The sequence below is a fragment of the Acanthopagrus latus genome, chromosome 5, assembly GCF_904848185.1.
Source record: "Acanthopagrus latus isolate v.2019 chromosome 5, fAcaLat1.1, whole genome shotgun sequence".
In the NCBI taxonomy this organism is placed as follows: domain Eukaryota; kingdom Metazoa; phylum Chordata; class Actinopteri; order Spariformes; family Sparidae; genus Acanthopagrus; species Acanthopagrus latus.
Genome location: NC_051043.1, coordinates 28,538,932 through 28,555,897, shown reverse-complemented (window position 1 = coordinate 28,555,897; position 16,966 = coordinate 28,538,932). Strand labels below are relative to the sequence as shown.

Here is a 16,966-nt window from a genome sequence, read left to right as displayed (position 1 = left end):
AGTGTCAAGAAATAGTGAGATGTTTTTTTTGTTGTTGTTGTGCAGTTGAAAATTAATAAACTCATCTGAGTTTCTCCACCCAGAGTGGCCTCAGTGGTCCGTGATATAATTAAACCACAAGACATTTTCAGAAGGGTTATAAGTTTTTTTTTTTTTCTTTCCTTCACGCTGGAAATAACTCCGTGTTGCTGTTGCTATCAGCTTTGGATCTGGCTCCTTCCCGCCTACACACACTGAATGCAACAAGTTTAGGCATATTCTCTTGGGTTTGTCCAAAGGTATTCTGGGAAATATAAGAAATTATTTTCTGAGTTGGTGTAGGCAGGGGCAGGTGATGAAAACTGGGTACACAGAAAGCATATTAAAACACAGATACGTCTCCACCTTAAACTAACCCTTCAGACGAAGACTACATAACAACCATACATCAGCGCAGTTCATCAAAACAACCAGTGAAATTATGAGGCTGAACTGGAAGAGTAAGCGCTTACACACTCCAGATAACTAGTGCAAACAACAAATTGTTTTTTGCTGCAGGCTTCGTGCAGAGCAGCGCAGCTCTGAGTCGCGCCAGGCTGTGGAGCAAGCAGTTAAGGAGCACAAAGCTGAGATCCTGGCCCTGCAGCAGGCCCTCAAAGACCAGAAGCTCAAAGCCGAGAGCCTGGCAGACACCGTAAGCATTTCCACACCGTTGGATAAGTGTTTCACTTTGTGCGGTTAGCAGATGTTACAGCAAACTCTTCCTGTCGTCTGTTTCTCAGTTGAATGATCTGGAGAAGAAGCATGCCATGCTGGAGATGAACGCCCGCAGTCTGCAGCAAAAGCTCGAGAGCGAGAGAGATCTGAAGCAGAGGCTGCTGGAGGAGGTACGTTCTGTATTTTCACACACGTACCTCACTGATCTCTGTTGTTTGCTTTGGTGCGTGATGTACAAATTTGAGATGTTTTGATGTTTTCTCTGCGTGTTTTCCTTGTTACATTTACACCTCTGTTGCAAATCAAATGCCAGAGAGAGAAAGTGTTTTCTTTGCTGTTCGGAAAGTCACATCATGCCGAAAGGTTGAGCCCCTGCTATCATGTCAAGAAATCATTTGTAAGAATTGGCAAAGCTGCAAGGTCACATTGTCCAGATGATGATGTAACAGCTGTTATTGCCTCCACAGCAAGAGAAGCTGCAGCAGCAGATGGATGCCCAGAAGACCCACATCTTCCGTCTGACCCAGGGGCTGCAGGACGCTCTGGACCAGACCGACCTGCTGAAGACTGAGAGGACTGACCTGGAATACCAGCTGGAGAACATCCAGGTGCTGCTACGTACATTTACACACTCATACACACAATCCTGCCAATGTATATCCACAGAAAAACACAACACACACACACACTCAGAGGTTATGAGTTCACAGTCACTGCACGGACTGGGAGCAAATCTTTCTGTCGTTTGCAGCCTTGTTTTCTCCCCCTCTGTTCTGACCCTTTGTTTTAGTGGTGAAAGACACAAACACCCCCAAACACCAAAACAGTTTTTTTTACCCCCACAGCCTTTTTTTTTGTTTTGTTCTTTACTCCACCCTCCTCCCTTCTCCGTCCCTCTGTCACCCTCTCTGTGTGAAGTGAAGTACTTGAGGAGAAATTCATGGCAGTAGTGATGTTCACTTAGCTCCACCTGCAGGCCGTGTACTCCCATGAGAAGGTGAAAATGGAGGGGACCATCACCCAGCAGACCAAGCTCATAGACTTCCTCCAGTCCCAGGCCCACGGTGGCTCCAAGAAGAAAAAGGTCAGAGAGGATTTGAGTCCTCGTTGGACTGATTACAGTAAACGAGTCTGATAATTGAAACATTATTACTATATTCCTGGTTCTGAAATCTGAAAATATATGCAGGTACATTTGTCTGAAAACCTTGAAGGAAGTAATAAACTTTATTCACATAGCACCATTTTAAAAACCGAGTTTACAAAGTGCTTTCTCAAAAACAAGCAAAAGCAGGAAGCTCAGACGACAATGTTACAGAACAAACACTCAAGACAAACATGAGGAAGCCGAATCTAAAGTGAGTTAAATCAAGGAGACGGAGCAGAAAATGTAAAAAGACAAAAAGTCAATATGAGTAAAAAGGAATAAAAGTCATAAACGGGCAAAAATCACAGAAAGAAGTTATGCAAATGAAATGATAAATAAAAGAATCGAGATCAATAAAGGATGATAAGAAGACAACATCAGATCAGAGGAATTAAGAACTGATAAAAAGATGAAGAGCTGTAAAAAGAATAAAAAGAAAGATTCACATGAAAGCAGTTCAGTAAAAGAAGTGATTTAAAAGACGTTATTGATCTCCTCTGGAAGACGATATCCTGTTTGGATTTTTGAGATCGCAAAGGCGCAAAGTAACAATCGTTTGTTTTTATAGAGTGAGTTAAAGGAGCATCTGTTCAAAAGAGGCATCTGAATGAAAATGACAAGTTTCATAATTACCTGACTATAAAGGTTAAACTCCGGGTATCTGCTGATGAGTCACTTTATGTGCAACCTGTCATTAAATCTTCAACGAGAGCTGCAGATTGTCACCGCACAGAATTAGAAAGGAGTAAAATGAGGATCCCAGCTGTGGTGAACAAAGTGTTGGCTGCTGTCTCAGGGTCTGTTCGGGCGTCGTCGAGAGGACCTGCTGGCTGCCATGGCTGCTCAGGCCCAGTCGCAGGGTCAGAGTCAAGGCCAGGTCTCCCCTGTGCCCCCCATCCAGCCGGTGCCCCTGCAGTACAGCGACATGAAGGCAGCTCTGGACAAAGAGCGCGCTCGCTGCACCGAGCTGGAGGACGCTCTGCAGAAGATGAGAGCGGAGCTGCGATCCCTGAGAGAGGAAGGTGAGACGTCTTCTCTACGATCTGCACACATTTCATTTTAGTGATAGTTTACTCCTGACGTGATCACTTAGCACGATGAAACAAAGTCGGTTAATTTATTCTTCTGACTCCAGCGCTCCAGTATAAAGACCACACTAACGCTACGAACCCGGCCACAGCACGGCAGCAGATGATTATGTCGTCCATAAAGTCTCCTGAGCACCAGCAGGGCCCGACCAACCTGGCACCCTCCAACTCTGGACGCAGGAAGGAGACCGCGACACCCGAGGGTGAGTGATCGGATGATGTTTTTGATGAAGCACAACCTTTTTTTCACTCTGACAGACACGTACATGCAGGTTTTTTCTGGCTTCATACTTGAAACGTACCGGCCCCAACCTGCACACACACATAGACACACACACACACATACACACACATTTAATAATCACTCGCGAAGGATCGATTACGAAGCTCTCACTATCCTTTTTCTTTCACACACCTTTCAGAGAGAAGGAGGGTCACTTTTGAAAGTAAGTTATCCAAACTCGTGGTTTCTACAGTTTGGTCTCTTATCTCCCCGACTCTTTTTTGCCTCATCCACATCCTTGAAAGGCCAGATTTTCAAAAGCTCTGCACTTTTTCTTTTATCAAAAAAAAAAAAAAAAAAAAAAAAAAAAAAGCGTGATCCCACCATCCGCTGGTCAGGTGAGGCTGAGAAATCTCCAGGCAAATTCTTTCACCTTGTCAGTGCACAGCTTTAGAAATCTGAAGCATTTTTTTTTTATCTTGGTTGCTGACAGCTAAGCTTATCTGATTTTGCAGAACTCTGCTCTGCTCTTTGACTCACTTAGAATCCCACCTGAACGTCACATCATACACTCACAGAGATTCACCATACGATAAACTCTGCAATGCACAAAACGCTGTTCGGACCGACACTCTAAAGGTATTATCCAGTCATCTCGTCGCGTCTTACCACGCTGGCTTAATCTTACGTCATTGATATTGATCCTTCTGATGAAATCTGGGGATTGTGTAAGAATAAAAGGATATAAGAACATCAAAACCATTATAAATATAGACATAAATCCTGTAAGAGCAACTCACTTTATAATTATCATTATATGAAACACTAACAGTGCATATTACAAAGAAAAGCTACAGAAATCCACATGAGGAGGGTCGCTTTGACATGTTTTACAGTCAGAACATGTTTAGATAGCATCTGTAGTATACGATGTCCAAATGTACCTCATGTCGACATCAACAGGTTCAGGTGCTCATGCGTGTAATGGAGATCTTTGGTGAACACAGGTACTGACTGGATAATGCCTTTAAAATGCAACAGCGAGTGGGCACAAGTAAAGGGATTGATTCAATCAATATTCTTTTTCAAGCCTTTTTGTCTTCAGAGTTTACTTGCTTATGCATTTTGCTAAACATCTTACAGTTCTGTTGGAAACCTTCTTTTGTTGAACTGAGTTCGTGGCGGGTTATGGCATGGTTGCACTGAGGTGTTTTTGTTTTTTTTTAAAAAACTGATGGATGTTACCCAGCACAGTTGCAGCATGCTGCAGCCGCCCGCCCTCACTGTGTTCCCCTGACTGTGTTCAGAGTATAGCCGCCGCTTGAAGGACAGTCAGAGAGACAGAGAGCGGGAGAGAGAGAGGGTGGTGCACCACAACACCGCTCACCGCTTCACAGTGGGACTCAACATGAGAGCTGCCAAGTGCACTGTGTGCCTGGATACTGTGCACTTTGGTCGCCAAGCTGCTACCTGTCTCGGTGAGTTACAGATGAGCCGGAGAGGCCGGCCGAAAGTAAACTACCCGCATCGTTAAAGGAGCGCTGCGTAGTGAAGAGAAGAGTCTATACAAACTAAATAAACAAACTCTCTTCGTGTTCATGAATGAATAAAGTGAATAAACAAACTGACCTTAAAGGAAAACACAATTTCATACTGTTTTACTTTGTTTATATGTGGCGGACCCTGCCATCTTTCAGCGTTTTCCTCTGGTAACAGCTTGTTTATTCACTTATGGAAAAGATAAATATATCTGAATTTGTTTTTTCACCTCATTAATATCGTAAACATTAAAATTCTGGGTTTGAATTTCTTCTTCAAATCTACACAGTGCCCCTTTAACTGAAAACTGATTTTTTCTTTTACTTTGTTGCTCCGTTCATAACAGTATCTCTTTATTTTAGGGTTCACATGTTAAATACTAACTAATCAATCATTAGCATGCAGTTTAGTTTACAGCTGATATTTTTGACTCCAGCACATTCAGATCAGAAACAGTCAAACAGATCCACGAACATGTCTGTGTGTAGTCAAACATCGCAAAACTAGCACACGAAAATGAACCTGTAGTATTTAAAATCTGTTTTGTTTTGTCTGTGATTAAATTCTGGTCTCAGCCACAGAAATGCAGCATTATTACAAAAAGGTTATAGGCAGGACGATGAGAGCGAGTGAGCAGCCGTCACCATGGTTTCACACATCGTAATGACACCGTTGATCATCTCCTCCGTTTAGACGACAGAAAACACGCAACAAACATAAAAACAAAAACTAGAATGAGACTCAGTCGAGCGCAAAACTTCCGCCAAGGTCCAACAATCCTCTTTAATCAAACCTGGCTCAGCGTCAGACTCAATAGCTCTGTATCACTTTTTCACGTTAGGCTGATCTGGGTTGCACATCAGATTGTACTCACTTGCTGATTTTCACCATCAGATCCATGTACTGTTCCCTGGAAATGAGAATCTTTTAAATGATGCCACTAACACGTGTACCCTGACATATAAAACTCACACGTCATCCTTCTTGTTATTTAACTTTGTTGTGTATTTTTCTGTTGCATAAATAGAAGTGATGATCAATGGGAGTGTGATTATGATGTGTGAATCATGGTGACGGCTGCTGCTGTTGCATCTCGCTCACTGTCATTGTTCCGCCTGACCTTTTTATAACGCCACATTTTTTTTGTGTGTGTGTGTGGCTGCGACCAGAATTACAGACGTGTTCAAAGTTTTATCTGTAAATGAACTCATCACAAATTTCCACAGCTTCTTTTGTCGCCTGACAGTTTTTGAGACCTTTCCTCGATTTGATGTCACTTGTACTCTTTCCTTTTTGTGCCGTTGTCGGTCCAAGAGGGAAGAGAGAGAGGAGACAGAAGCTGCTGTGGCTTTGCTTCCTCTTGAACGATGCTTTATCTCCTCAGAATGTCACGCTCTGTGCCACCCAAAATGCTCCCCCTGCCTTCCAGCCACATGTGGCATGTCCAGCGACTGCTCCCTGCATCTGTCTGAGGGCCTGTGTCGGGACAAAGGCAGCTCCCCGGGCCAGCAGCTCAAAGAGGCCAGCGGACACATGCACCTGGAGGGCTGGATGAAGCAGCCCAGGTGAGCCGTGGTCGCACACAAGGTGTTATCGAATCACACCGGCCAGAGATTCATCTAGACGCTGGGAATAGAAACAGCTGCGTCTTTGCATAACCCATGATGGTGTGTCTGATTTACACGTACAAATCCTTAATAAAGAAGTGGAGAAACTTGCAGCTGTTTCCATTTGGAGCCACTGAATAGTTTAACGTGTGAGTGTTGAAGCGATGTGGGTCATATGCTTCAGAGGAACTTGCTAAATCTGCACCCAGGAGTGTTGAAGCAGTTCAACACCTTACCAAGACACTTCATGTCGTGTATCCGTCATGTCCTTCACACCCATGAGTGTATTTGTCTCGAACAATACAGTCTCTCTGATGCACCACGGCTGTGTCATCTCCTCCCACTGATCAGGCGGGCTCATGTTACTTAACTCAAGTCCTCTCAGGAGCTCTATGTGCTGTTCTGTCTGGCACCTATCTGGTACTTAAACCAGTTTAAACACACAAAAAATGTTGGATCCCGTTTTGTAGCTTTCGTAGTAATGCGGCTGCCTCGTGTGTTTGCAGGAACGGGAAGCGAGGCCAGGGCTGGGAGAGGAAGTACATGGTCCTGGACGGGACTAAAGTGTCCATCTACGAGATCGAGCCCCGAGAAGGTTGATTTTTATTTCACTGCAAGAAATATTCTTCACCTTCGTCACAAACGCTGCATCAACTAACATGTTTCTTCATGTGTGTGTTTCAGATTCAGTGAAGCCGCTGGAAGAGTTTGACCTGTGTTTGTCAGACGGAGAGGTGGTTGTTCACGGAGCCGTGGGGGCGTCTGAGCTGCCGAACACTGCCAAGTCAGGTACTTTTACAGCACAAGGAGCGTTAGAATCGCCTTCCTGACACTGATCTGCATCCTGCGATCTGTCACAGAGTCACAGCTTGTGTCTGGTTCATACGAGATTTTATTGTCAAACACAGATCATCCACAACAGTGAGAGGACTGACAGCTGAAATGAAAAGCAGTGATTATCTAAATATGATGCAACACTCTGCTGGGAAACCTTTGTAAGCATTTACATGGAAGTCATTTCACCGATATCGACGTAAGAGAGGAAAAATCCACTGATAGACGATACGACAGCGAATTCCTGAATTTGTTGAGCTGAAGTGGTAATAGACTATTTCTGTGTCGACTGTGCACCAAAGCCTATAAAAAAATAGTTATTTTTAACTGATCCTATATTGTATGAATTGAGTACTGATCTTTAAAGTAACTAGCAACTATAGCTGTGAAATAAAACACTCAGTGGGGTCAGAAGTAGAATATTTCCCTCGGTGGTGGAGAGGAAGAAGTAGCAGGGTGATGTCTGTCAAGTGGCATCCACATAAACGCTGTGACTCAAAGTTTCCATAGCAACGAGATGATCATTGTTATTCACTTCACCTGTCGCTGCTTTTCAGTGTTGTGGCTCATCAGTATGTTTTAAACCTATTCAATGAACAGCTTCTGAGGAGGTTTGCGTCCTGAGAGAGAATTAATTCTGAAGTCGTGCCTCACTTATGTCCCCTGTGTGTCAGATGTTCCCTACGTCCTGAAGCTGGAGTCCCGTTGTCACGCCCCCTGCTGGCCCGGACAGGCACTTTACTTCATGGCTCCCAGTTTCCCAGACAAACAGCGCTGGGTGGCTGTCATGGAGTCCGTGGTGGCCGCAGGGCGGGCCTCACGGGAGAAGGCCGAGGCCGACGCAGTGAGTATCTCCGGAGCAGGCGACGGTGGGCGACTGGGGGGGCAGTTTGGCTCTCAGCGTCCTCGATGTCTGCTGACTCAAATCATAAACCGTTGCGACCGCAGGCACAGATCGCTGCCTCGTCTATGGCTGCGATCGTATACTGGCTGTTTAACTGTGTGTGGGCTTTTTTTCATGAGCAGCAGACGTTGTATTCTCTTAAGAACTGAGTTTAGTGATAACCCCCAGTTCACTTATATGTGTCGTTAATTGTCCCCTTCTTCTCTCTCCCTCCTCTCTTTCTCTCTTTCTCTCTCTCTCTTTCTCTTTCTTTGTCCTTCTCACTGCTGTTTGTTGCTTTTTCATCATGCCACACTGTATGTCCGGTATATGGGCATGTTTTGTTGATTTGCTCTATTCTGCCCATTCCATTGGGTTTCATTGTTACACATAGGCTGCTGTGTCCAAAAGACAAATGGTTCTGTCTCCACTGGTCCAGGTAAAGAGTTACAAAGACAAACATGAGACACACTGACGCGCACACACACACACACACACACACACACACACACACACGAGGCACGCAGTAGTGCATGTGTCTGTCATTGTGTTGGGTGGTCATCCCTCCCCCCTCCTGCTCTCACCTCACCTGCTGTGAGCGCTCCTCACTCTCACTGTCCTCTGCTACACTGTCGCGTCCTGTACGAACTCTGTGTCGACGTTACACTTTGAGTGTTGCTCAGATCTTCTTCCCTGCCTCTGGTGTCCTGTTTTTTTTTTGTTTTTTTTTTATAGCCTCAGTACACAACTGGGCACCAAGATGTTTGATCATCTTTGGGTCGATCCTCCTCGTCCGTCCCCGTCCAGAGGACCAGGGATCAGACAGTCGGTCTTTACCTGCTCGTGTACTCGTCTGTGTTTTCACCCCCCCGCTGCCGCTCTGCACTCTCCGTAGAGACTGGGACTAAAGTCACGTGACTCTGTGAGACGCAGCTGGGCGACATTAACTTAACTTTACGTTACAGTTTCAAGGACCTGACCGACTTGACACCCTGATTTTTTCTTCATCTTTTTCGCCATCTTCCCATGATGCTTTTCAGGTTACAGTGACGTACCTCATGCTATTAAACTCCATTTGTACAGACAAACAACTATAAACAGCTCTTGTCAGCTCTTTGTCGAGCAAGCTGATAAAAGCTCATGGCAAATTATAAATAATAAGGGGCACTATGTCATTTTGGAGGAGAAATACAAACTCATAAATGTTTTTTTGTCCCAAAAGTGAATAAACAACTTGTTCTCAGGTGGAAGATAAGGTCCCAGAACACTTTGAAGCTAGAAATGTGGCAGGGTCCGCCACATATACACAAAGTTAAAACAGTATAAACTGTGTTGTCCTTTAAAGTCAGATTTATTCAGTTTATTCACTCATGAATAAACTGAATCTATTCATTTTGTTTGTTTAGGCTGAAAAAGCCCCCTGGAGGTACAGATGTCATGACTTCTAGGAAATGTGCAACAAATCATGCTGATGTAGTAATTTATGTGATTTATTTTATACAGATCAGAGATATGGGGACGTTACACATTTCTGTTAATGTGCCACTTTAGCTTTTGTAGTTGATTTTCGACTGCAGTCCAGAAAAATGACATCAATTTTTCTGTTTCCGTAAAGCAAAATAAAAAAACAATACAACTTTTACTATCCATGAACATCTCAACCAGTAGTTTGAGGAAGTTTGGATAAATTATGTCAGTCATCAGACTTTTCTATTGAAGTTTTCAACGTTGGCAAACATTGTGACTCTGAAAACCACAGCTGGGGATTGTTATGTTGCGAGCACACTTCCACCAGAGATGATCAGACATCTTTTTATTTGATCAGACATCTCAACTCAAACTGCGCTGTAGCAAACAGCTGAATAAAACCTATGAAGTGTTAAACGATGCAACGACTTGACTCACTTCCTGCTTGTGACTGGACCTGTGTGAGGCTGTGAACATGACGTGGACACAGACTTGTGACTTGGTCCCACCTCTGACACCGTTAACCTGCACACAGTCCTGCAGCCGTCCAATCCCCTCTTGTCCTGCCCCTCTGCTGCCTCCCCCTCAGGTCGTGTTGAGGTCGTGACCCCCTGACCCCTCACCTCTTTCTGCTCTTACAGAAGCTGCTGGGAAACTCTCTCCTAAAGCTGGAGGGAGACGATAGGCTGGATATTAACTGCACGCTCCCCCTCACAGATCAGGTAACGCTGATGGGTGGGGTGTTATTTGTATGGAAGCCCTGAGGGCCAAGTGAGAAATCTCATCTAAAACATTTTTTTTCCTCCCGTGATAATGACATATGATCAGTTGAATCAGGATAATCTTTTTAAGTTCCTTAATTAATTTCAATCTGTGAGAACATTAGAAAAAGAAAAAAAATATGAAAAAAATGTGATGTGTGTAGAATATTTTATCCTTTTTTTTTTTATTTTGAAAACATTTTAATTTTTTTTTTACTTAATTACTTTAGTTTTTTTCTCCTGAACTTCTTTTTCAGGAGCAAAACAAAATTAGAAAAATAGCAAAGAAAAAAAATCTGTAGAGGCTTCTTCAGTTCAAGTAAGTAGTTTTTCAGCCCAAAATCAAATAAAAAAGTTTTTCAATAGGATTTTTTTCCATGTGTGGAAGTGAGTAAAAATGTTTTTTTCCTCTTGAAACCAAGTAAAAAAATAAATAAATAAAAAAAACAAATAATAGAATAATTATAATATAAAATAGTCTACTAAAATTAAGTAAATATCTTCATGAAAAAAATATTTCACACATGATAACATTTTCAGAGGATTCTTTTTTATTTGTTTTGGCTCCACACAAAAAAGTAAAAAAATTAAATGGGTGAAATCATGTTAAATTTTTTTGTTTTCATGTGTCATTGGGGCCGCTTTTTTTTCCCACTTCATGGAACCGAGACATTTTTCAAGTTACTTTACTGAAACAAAAGAAATATATTTTTTGTTTTTATCAGTTTCATACATCACACTTTTCTTTCTTTCTCATCAAATGTTTTCAGAAATGTAAAAAATTAAGGAACTCCACATAAAAAGATTATCTGAGCAAAAGTTTTTTTCCCCACCAGAACAGAAGTCATGATCACAGGAGAGAAACTTGTTTGGATCAGACTCTGAAAACTTATCATCAGAGAAAAAAAAATTCTCTCTTCCCTCTCGGGGCTTCTTTACATTTGATTGTTGTCAGCGCACATGCAGCAAAGATATTTTCACCGCACATCTTAAATTATTCATCTGCTGATCATTTAGACGACCTCGTGTCCAACTGCAGCCGTAATGCTCCTAATTTATGAAGGGAGACGGAGCGCAGTGCAGACGTTCAGAGGCTCTGTTAAAGTTTACCACATGTTGAAATGTTCACTGGAATCATTATAATTACGTTAATGATTGTGTTTCCATGCTGTGCTGCAGATAGTTCTGGTGGGCTCTGAAGAGGGTCTGTACGCCCTGAACGTTATCAAGAACTCTCTGACTCACATCCCCGGCCTGGGGTCCGTCTTTCAGATCCACGTGGTCAAAGAGCAGGAGAAGCTGCTGATGATTGTCGGTAAGACATTTTACTATTACAGAGTAACTGGCAATTAATAAGGAATAAGGATTTCCATATCTAGCTGGTCAGTGTGAAGCATGATAGACTTTAAAGTCTTTGAAATGCTGCACTGTCTGATCATTTCTTTGATACGATACATGAAGTTACTTCATCAGCAGCTTCTTTGTAACGTCCGTGTGCGCTGCAGGGGACGAGAGAGCGTTGTGTTTGGTGGAGATCAAGAGAGTGAAGCAGTCTCTGGCCCAGTCCCACCTGCCCAGCCAGTCTGAACTGGCCCCCTACATCTTTGAGACGGTCAAAGGCTGCCATCTGTTTGCTGCAGGGAGAGTAGGTCCTCCTCCTCCTCTCTGTGAGACTTGAATCAGATTTTCCGCTCTGACTTTCTCTTTAAAAACTGACGTCTGTGTTGTGTTTACAGATAGACAACGGGCCGTGCATATGTGCTGCAATGCCCAACAAGATAACCATCCTGCGCTACAACGACAATCTCAACAAGTACTGCATCCGTAAGGTGAGCGTGACCTGCGGAAGATCTCTCTCTTCTGATTATAAACTTTATAATCAGCTAGAAATAAAACAAGTACAATACGCCGTCATAGAGGCGTCTTTGTCTCCTCACGCCTCCATGTTTCATCTCGCAGGAGATTGAAACTCTGGAGCCCTGCAGCTGCATCCACCTGACCAGCTACAGCATCATCATCGGCACCAACAAGTTCTACGAGATCGAGATGAAGCAGTTCGTGCTGGAGGGTGAGGACAGCAGAACGTAAACATAACGGCAGCTTTGATGAGAAAAACTACAGATATGTTTCATCTGTATGTTGGTTTGCATGTTGTGACTGTATTTCCTGACCTACTCGCCTGTTGAGGGTCTCACAGTATCATCAAACAACTCGACTTTGTGGGACAGAATTTAAACACGTTGTCTGAAACCACGTTGTCTTCTGCTTCGTCCACTGCAGAGTTCCTGGATAAGAATGACGTGTCTCTGGCCTCGGCGGTGTTCGCAGCCTCATCGCACAGTTTCCCCATCGCCATCATGCAGGTGGCGAGCAGCCTGCAGAAGGAGGAATACCTGCTGTGCTTTCACGGTGCGTTTTCAATGAGCAGCTGCTCAGCGCGCTGTTTTCTGTCCACGACACATGATGCTACATGTTCTCTTAGTCGTGGATAAAATATAAGATGACCGCAGCAACAACCAACAAGAACTGTGTCTCCTGTCCATGTTTAAGATGTTCACTGTAAAGTCACGTCATGAAATAGAATCGTCTCTATGTAGAACGTGAAAAAAGTGTCTCATAATGTGGCTCTGCATGCAGGTTTCTTTAATTAGATGCCAGAGAACAAACACCTACAAACTGTGAAACAGACAGAATACAAGTGATGAAACTAGTTTCAAATGTTTAACACCAACTTTAAGGACTTTAAGGATTCAATGTCCAGAATACTTTGAGTTAAATACATTTCTGATGAGGCAAAAGTCAAACATCAGCATCATAAACATCTCACAGCGAACACTTCAAGTCATTTTCTATATTCAGTTTACGAGGAGCCACTGTTCTTATTCTGTGGATCTGATAGCGTGCGTTCCTGGAGAGTAAAATATCCAAACTTCCTCCTCTCGGGGGAAGTGAAGCCTTTTCAGTTTTATCTTAGGGAGGAAATTGGATGATTGAATTCCACAAAATTCATGTTTCTGGATGTCGTAGAGCTTCTATGTTCAGCAAAATGAGTTTTTGATGCTCTACATGATTTACCATGAGAGCAAGTGATGAGATAAATGACAGACTTAGTGTGGGACCTCTTCACCTGTCTGAGCAGGAATATAATCACTCTGGTCTCAGGAACTACAGAGCAGGAAGCTGCTCAGGTAGCTCGAGCTGGTACTGATCGGGTCGCCGGTACCAGACTGTCTCAGGTTTGTTCCTCTTTTATTAAACCTCCAGTTAGCATGAAGAAAGACGATGATGATACAAGAACAGAAACCACATTAACAACAAAAGCTAACTTGACCTGATACTGAACTGGGAGACGGTGCTGTGGGTGAAGGGTTGATGTGACAGAGGCTTCTTGAACGCTGTTGTCTTGTTAAGCCTTCATTTAAAGCCTTTAACCTTTATTTTCTGTTGCAGAGTTCGGAGTGTTTGTGGACACGTACGGACGAAGAAGCCGCACTGAGGACATCAAGTGGAGCCGCCTGCCTCTGTCCTTCGGTAAATTCACGTTGAGCTCCCGCTGCTTTATGCTGCGATCTTACTTTGACATCTTTCTAACTGTTTGCTCTCTCCTCCGCTGCAGCCTACAGAGAGCCCTACCTGTTCGTCACCTACTTCAACTCCCTGGACGTCATCGAGGTTCAGGGACATGCTTCTCTGGGGTGAGACGGAGCAGCTACCGTGGACACGTATTGTTAAAAAAAAACCTCAAGTTTGATCTGTAGCTGTATTTCCCACATCCCTCTCTGTACTTCCAGACCTACAGTTCTGGCCCACCTGGACATCCCCAACCCTCGTTACCTGGGCCCAGCCATCTCCTCGGGGGCGATTTACCTGGCCTCGTCCTACCAGAACAAACTGCGGGTCATCTGCTGTAAAGGAAGTCTGATCAGAGAGTCCGGAGAGCTGCAGAGGACCGGCTCCAGCCGAGGGTCAGCTCTGCTCCTCAGTTTGACAAGAGAAAAGATGAAAACAAAGCAATAGAGAGAAAAAAAGAACAGAATTCGTATTTGCGCGTGTGGGAGGATTAAAAACACTCGAACACCTACGACACACATTTATTGTCGAGTCAGTTCAAACTGAAACACCACTCGATGGAGTTTTGGTTTCAGGCCAACAGTGCCATCTGCTGTGAAAATGTGAAAACCTGCCTGTCGTTTCTTGAAGATGACGCCATGGTGAGACGCTGTCCTCTGCTCTGTGTTTCCTACAGGAGCCCCAGTAAACGAGGTCCCCCCACCTACACAGAGCACATCACCAAGCGTCTCACCTCGGGCCCCGGCAGCCACGACGGTCTGCACCGGGAGCCCAGCACCCCGCATCGCTACCGGGAGGGCCGCACCGAGTTCAGACGGGACAAGTCTCCCGCCCGACCGCTGGACAGGGAGAAGTCGCCCGGCAGGGTGCTCGACAGCCGCAGGGAGAGGTCTCCGGGGAGGTTCGGGGACAGCACCCGGCTCCATGCCGGGTCGGTCCGGACACAGCTCGCCCCCGTTAACAAGGTACTGCAGGGAGGTCCTGCTGGCCGGCTGGGTGGTCCAGTCGAGAAAATACTCAAATGTGTATTCTGTCTGGGTAAAAACGACTTTACCTCACCTATTTCAGGAAATTCTTTTTTACAACTGGAACTGTTCATCTTTGAACTTGTGCTCGAGTATTTTGAAAACATTTCTATTTTTAAAATTCCTGTTCAAGGATCTGAATATTCTAAAAAATTGAAAGCACAAGAGGTTGTTAAATGAATACACACACAGCCTGAATCTGAAACTGAATTCAGCCCTCTGGACATTTAAAACATCCACTCGAGCTGTTGAACCGTCGAGTTTGACGTTTTTGTTTGTTTGTCTTGCAGGTGTGGGATCAGTCATCGGTGTGAGCGGTCCAGTTCGGCGCTGCTCCTCGCTGGAGGTCGAAGAGAAAACTTTTGGGGGGAAACCTTGAATCCACTCTCAAGCGCAAGCACACACACTTGCACACACACACACACACACATCACTCAGGCTGACTGTCATTGCCTCATCGCCTGTACATAGTGCAGTCTTAGCTCCTCGTTCAGCAACACACACACACACACACACACACACACACACACCTGCACTGGGAGACGTCTCCTGCGACAATCCTCTTTTCTGACACGTGCTTTGGTGGGAGGAATCCCGCAGTAGATTTGGTGGCAGGGAACCTTCGCTGATCTACAGATCAAGAGAATCTACTTTATAAGATACACTCAAAGTTGTAAATATTGCCGTCTGAGTTTTTATAGATAAAGGGAATAGTCGGCTGGTGAAGCCATGTCTATTTTTTTTAAAAACTGAGTTTCTAAAAGACGTTGCAGGGAGATTAATGATGTCGTTGGTTGAGAAATAGAGTATCAACATTTCATTAGAATCTGAAAGATCACATTTGGTTTCTTCTCTGTTCAGAGAATCGAACCAGCATTTAATTGCTCACATAAATCATGATGAGAAAGACGTTTGCACATGAGATTGGATTTAAACAGGAGTTAAAAAAACTTGTTCTTGTTACACGACCAGTCTTCTTTCTTTGGATCAAATGTATGGTCCTCCTGACTAAATAGCCTTTGATATATAAATGCATATGATTGCTTTATTGACAGTCGTCGTCCGGCCAAACTTTGTAAAACGATTATTAAGCAATGTTTTTGCTCCAAGTGTTCCTTGTGTTGTTTTTAGCAAACCTAAGATCAAGAAACACGCAGTTCTGCCTCTGATGACGGACGTGTTGCAGTCAGGCCGGCCGACGCCGCCTCAGCTTGCTGTTAGACCGCCGCCGCTGCCGCCACCGCCGCTGCTGCTGATTATGGTACAGATGTCCTGTTTCTGTGCAGTGGTATGAAGTCTAGTAATCGTCAGGGGTCGTCACTTTATGGTATCGTTTCTTTAGAGCCGGTAAGACCACCTCCATTCGTCACATCAGTGAGCATGACTAACTTAGAGCAGCACTCGTCGCTTTTTCCGATCTTGATTCTCTCTTGGTTGTTCTTTTCTGTCATGTATTCACTTGAATTTGCATTCAGTAAGTAGACATTGATGTTAGACAGTAACTTAAGATTTTCTTGATTTTTAGAGATGTATACCAGTACATGCATTAAACATGATTGAAGTGTTCCTCTTCCTGTGTGTGTGTGTTTGCACAGTGAGATCAGCGACACGTTAAGGTTTATCTAGTTTATTCTTCCTTTAATTCTACAACAATGTAATGCTCTTTAAAGTAAATCCAACAAAACAAAATATTCAGACTGAACAAGGAGCACTTGTTGTTACAGGAAATTGCTATGTACAGCTACACACTCCTCTGACAGACATGAGAAGGTTCAAAGTGCTTATCAAACAGGAGGGAAAGAAAAGGAGGAAGAAAAAAAAAAAAATCAAACAAAAAAGCACGAGTGATCCCTTTGTGAGAGACCCGTAATAAAACTGCTTGGCACCAGTCTCCACCAAAAGAGACACACACACACACACACACACACACACACACACACACACACTCACAGCCACACTAATGCTCAATGCATCCTCACGTTCACACTCACGTCAAGTGATTACTGGGCCGTCGCAGTGCCGCCTCTGATAGAGCGCGTCAGCGTGAGTGAAGAGAAACACAACATATGCAGAACAAGAGGGGGAGAAAAAAATAAAATAAAAGCACAGCAAGGGATCATCCTGGT

General features: G+C 44.0%; 1 protein-coding gene across 13 annotated transcripts in view; it reads left to right on the top strand.

Moving 5' to 3' along the window:
- The window catches only part of LOC119020180 (citron Rho-interacting kinase), a 50,214-nt gene extending 33,808 nt beyond the window's left edge, over positions 1 to 16,406 (top strand). For 9 of the 13 annotated variants that reach the window (XM_037099372.1, XM_037099370.1, XM_037099369.1 and 6 more), the window contains 23 exons: positions 538 to 673; positions 762 to 866; positions 1,164 to 1,304; positions 1,661 to 1,780; positions 2,640 to 2,865; positions 2,979 to 3,134; positions 3,354 to 3,377; positions 4,462 to 4,632; positions 6,078 to 6,258; positions 6,807 to 6,895; positions 6,985 to 7,089; positions 7,809 to 7,978; positions 10,126 to 10,206; positions 11,425 to 11,560; positions 11,751 to 11,890; positions 11,982 to 12,074; positions 12,205 to 12,313; positions 12,526 to 12,654; positions 13,696 to 13,776; positions 13,862 to 13,940; positions 14,037 to 14,210; positions 14,492 to 14,780; positions 15,131 to 16,406. In XM_037099372.1, the coding sequence (XP_036955267.1) occupies positions 538 to 673; positions 762 to 866; positions 1,164 to 1,304; positions 1,661 to 1,780; positions 2,640 to 2,865; positions 2,979 to 3,134; positions 3,354 to 3,377; positions 4,462 to 4,632; positions 6,078 to 6,258; positions 6,807 to 6,895; positions 6,985 to 7,089; positions 7,809 to 7,978; positions 10,126 to 10,206; positions 11,425 to 11,560; positions 11,751 to 11,890; positions 11,982 to 12,074; positions 12,205 to 12,313; positions 12,526 to 12,654; positions 13,696 to 13,776; positions 13,862 to 13,940; positions 14,037 to 14,210; positions 14,492 to 14,780; positions 15,131 to 15,154 (2,959 nt within the window). In that variant the 3' untranslated portion in view covers positions 15,155 to 16,406. The remainder of the gene's footprint in view (positions 1 to 537; positions 674 to 761; positions 867 to 1,163; positions 1,305 to 1,660; positions 1,781 to 2,639; positions 2,866 to 2,978; positions 3,135 to 3,353; positions 3,378 to 4,461; positions 4,633 to 6,077; positions 6,259 to 6,806; positions 6,896 to 6,984; positions 7,090 to 7,808; positions 7,979 to 10,125; positions 10,207 to 11,424; positions 11,561 to 11,750; positions 11,891 to 11,981; positions 12,075 to 12,204; positions 12,314 to 12,525; positions 12,655 to 13,695; positions 13,777 to 13,861; positions 13,941 to 14,036; positions 14,211 to 14,491; positions 14,781 to 15,130) is intronic. The other 4 variants (XM_037099376.1, XM_037099375.1, XM_037099378.1 and 1 more) reach the window with 3 other exon arrangements.
- The last annotated feature ends 560 nt before the right edge of the window (positions 16,407 to 16,966 follow it).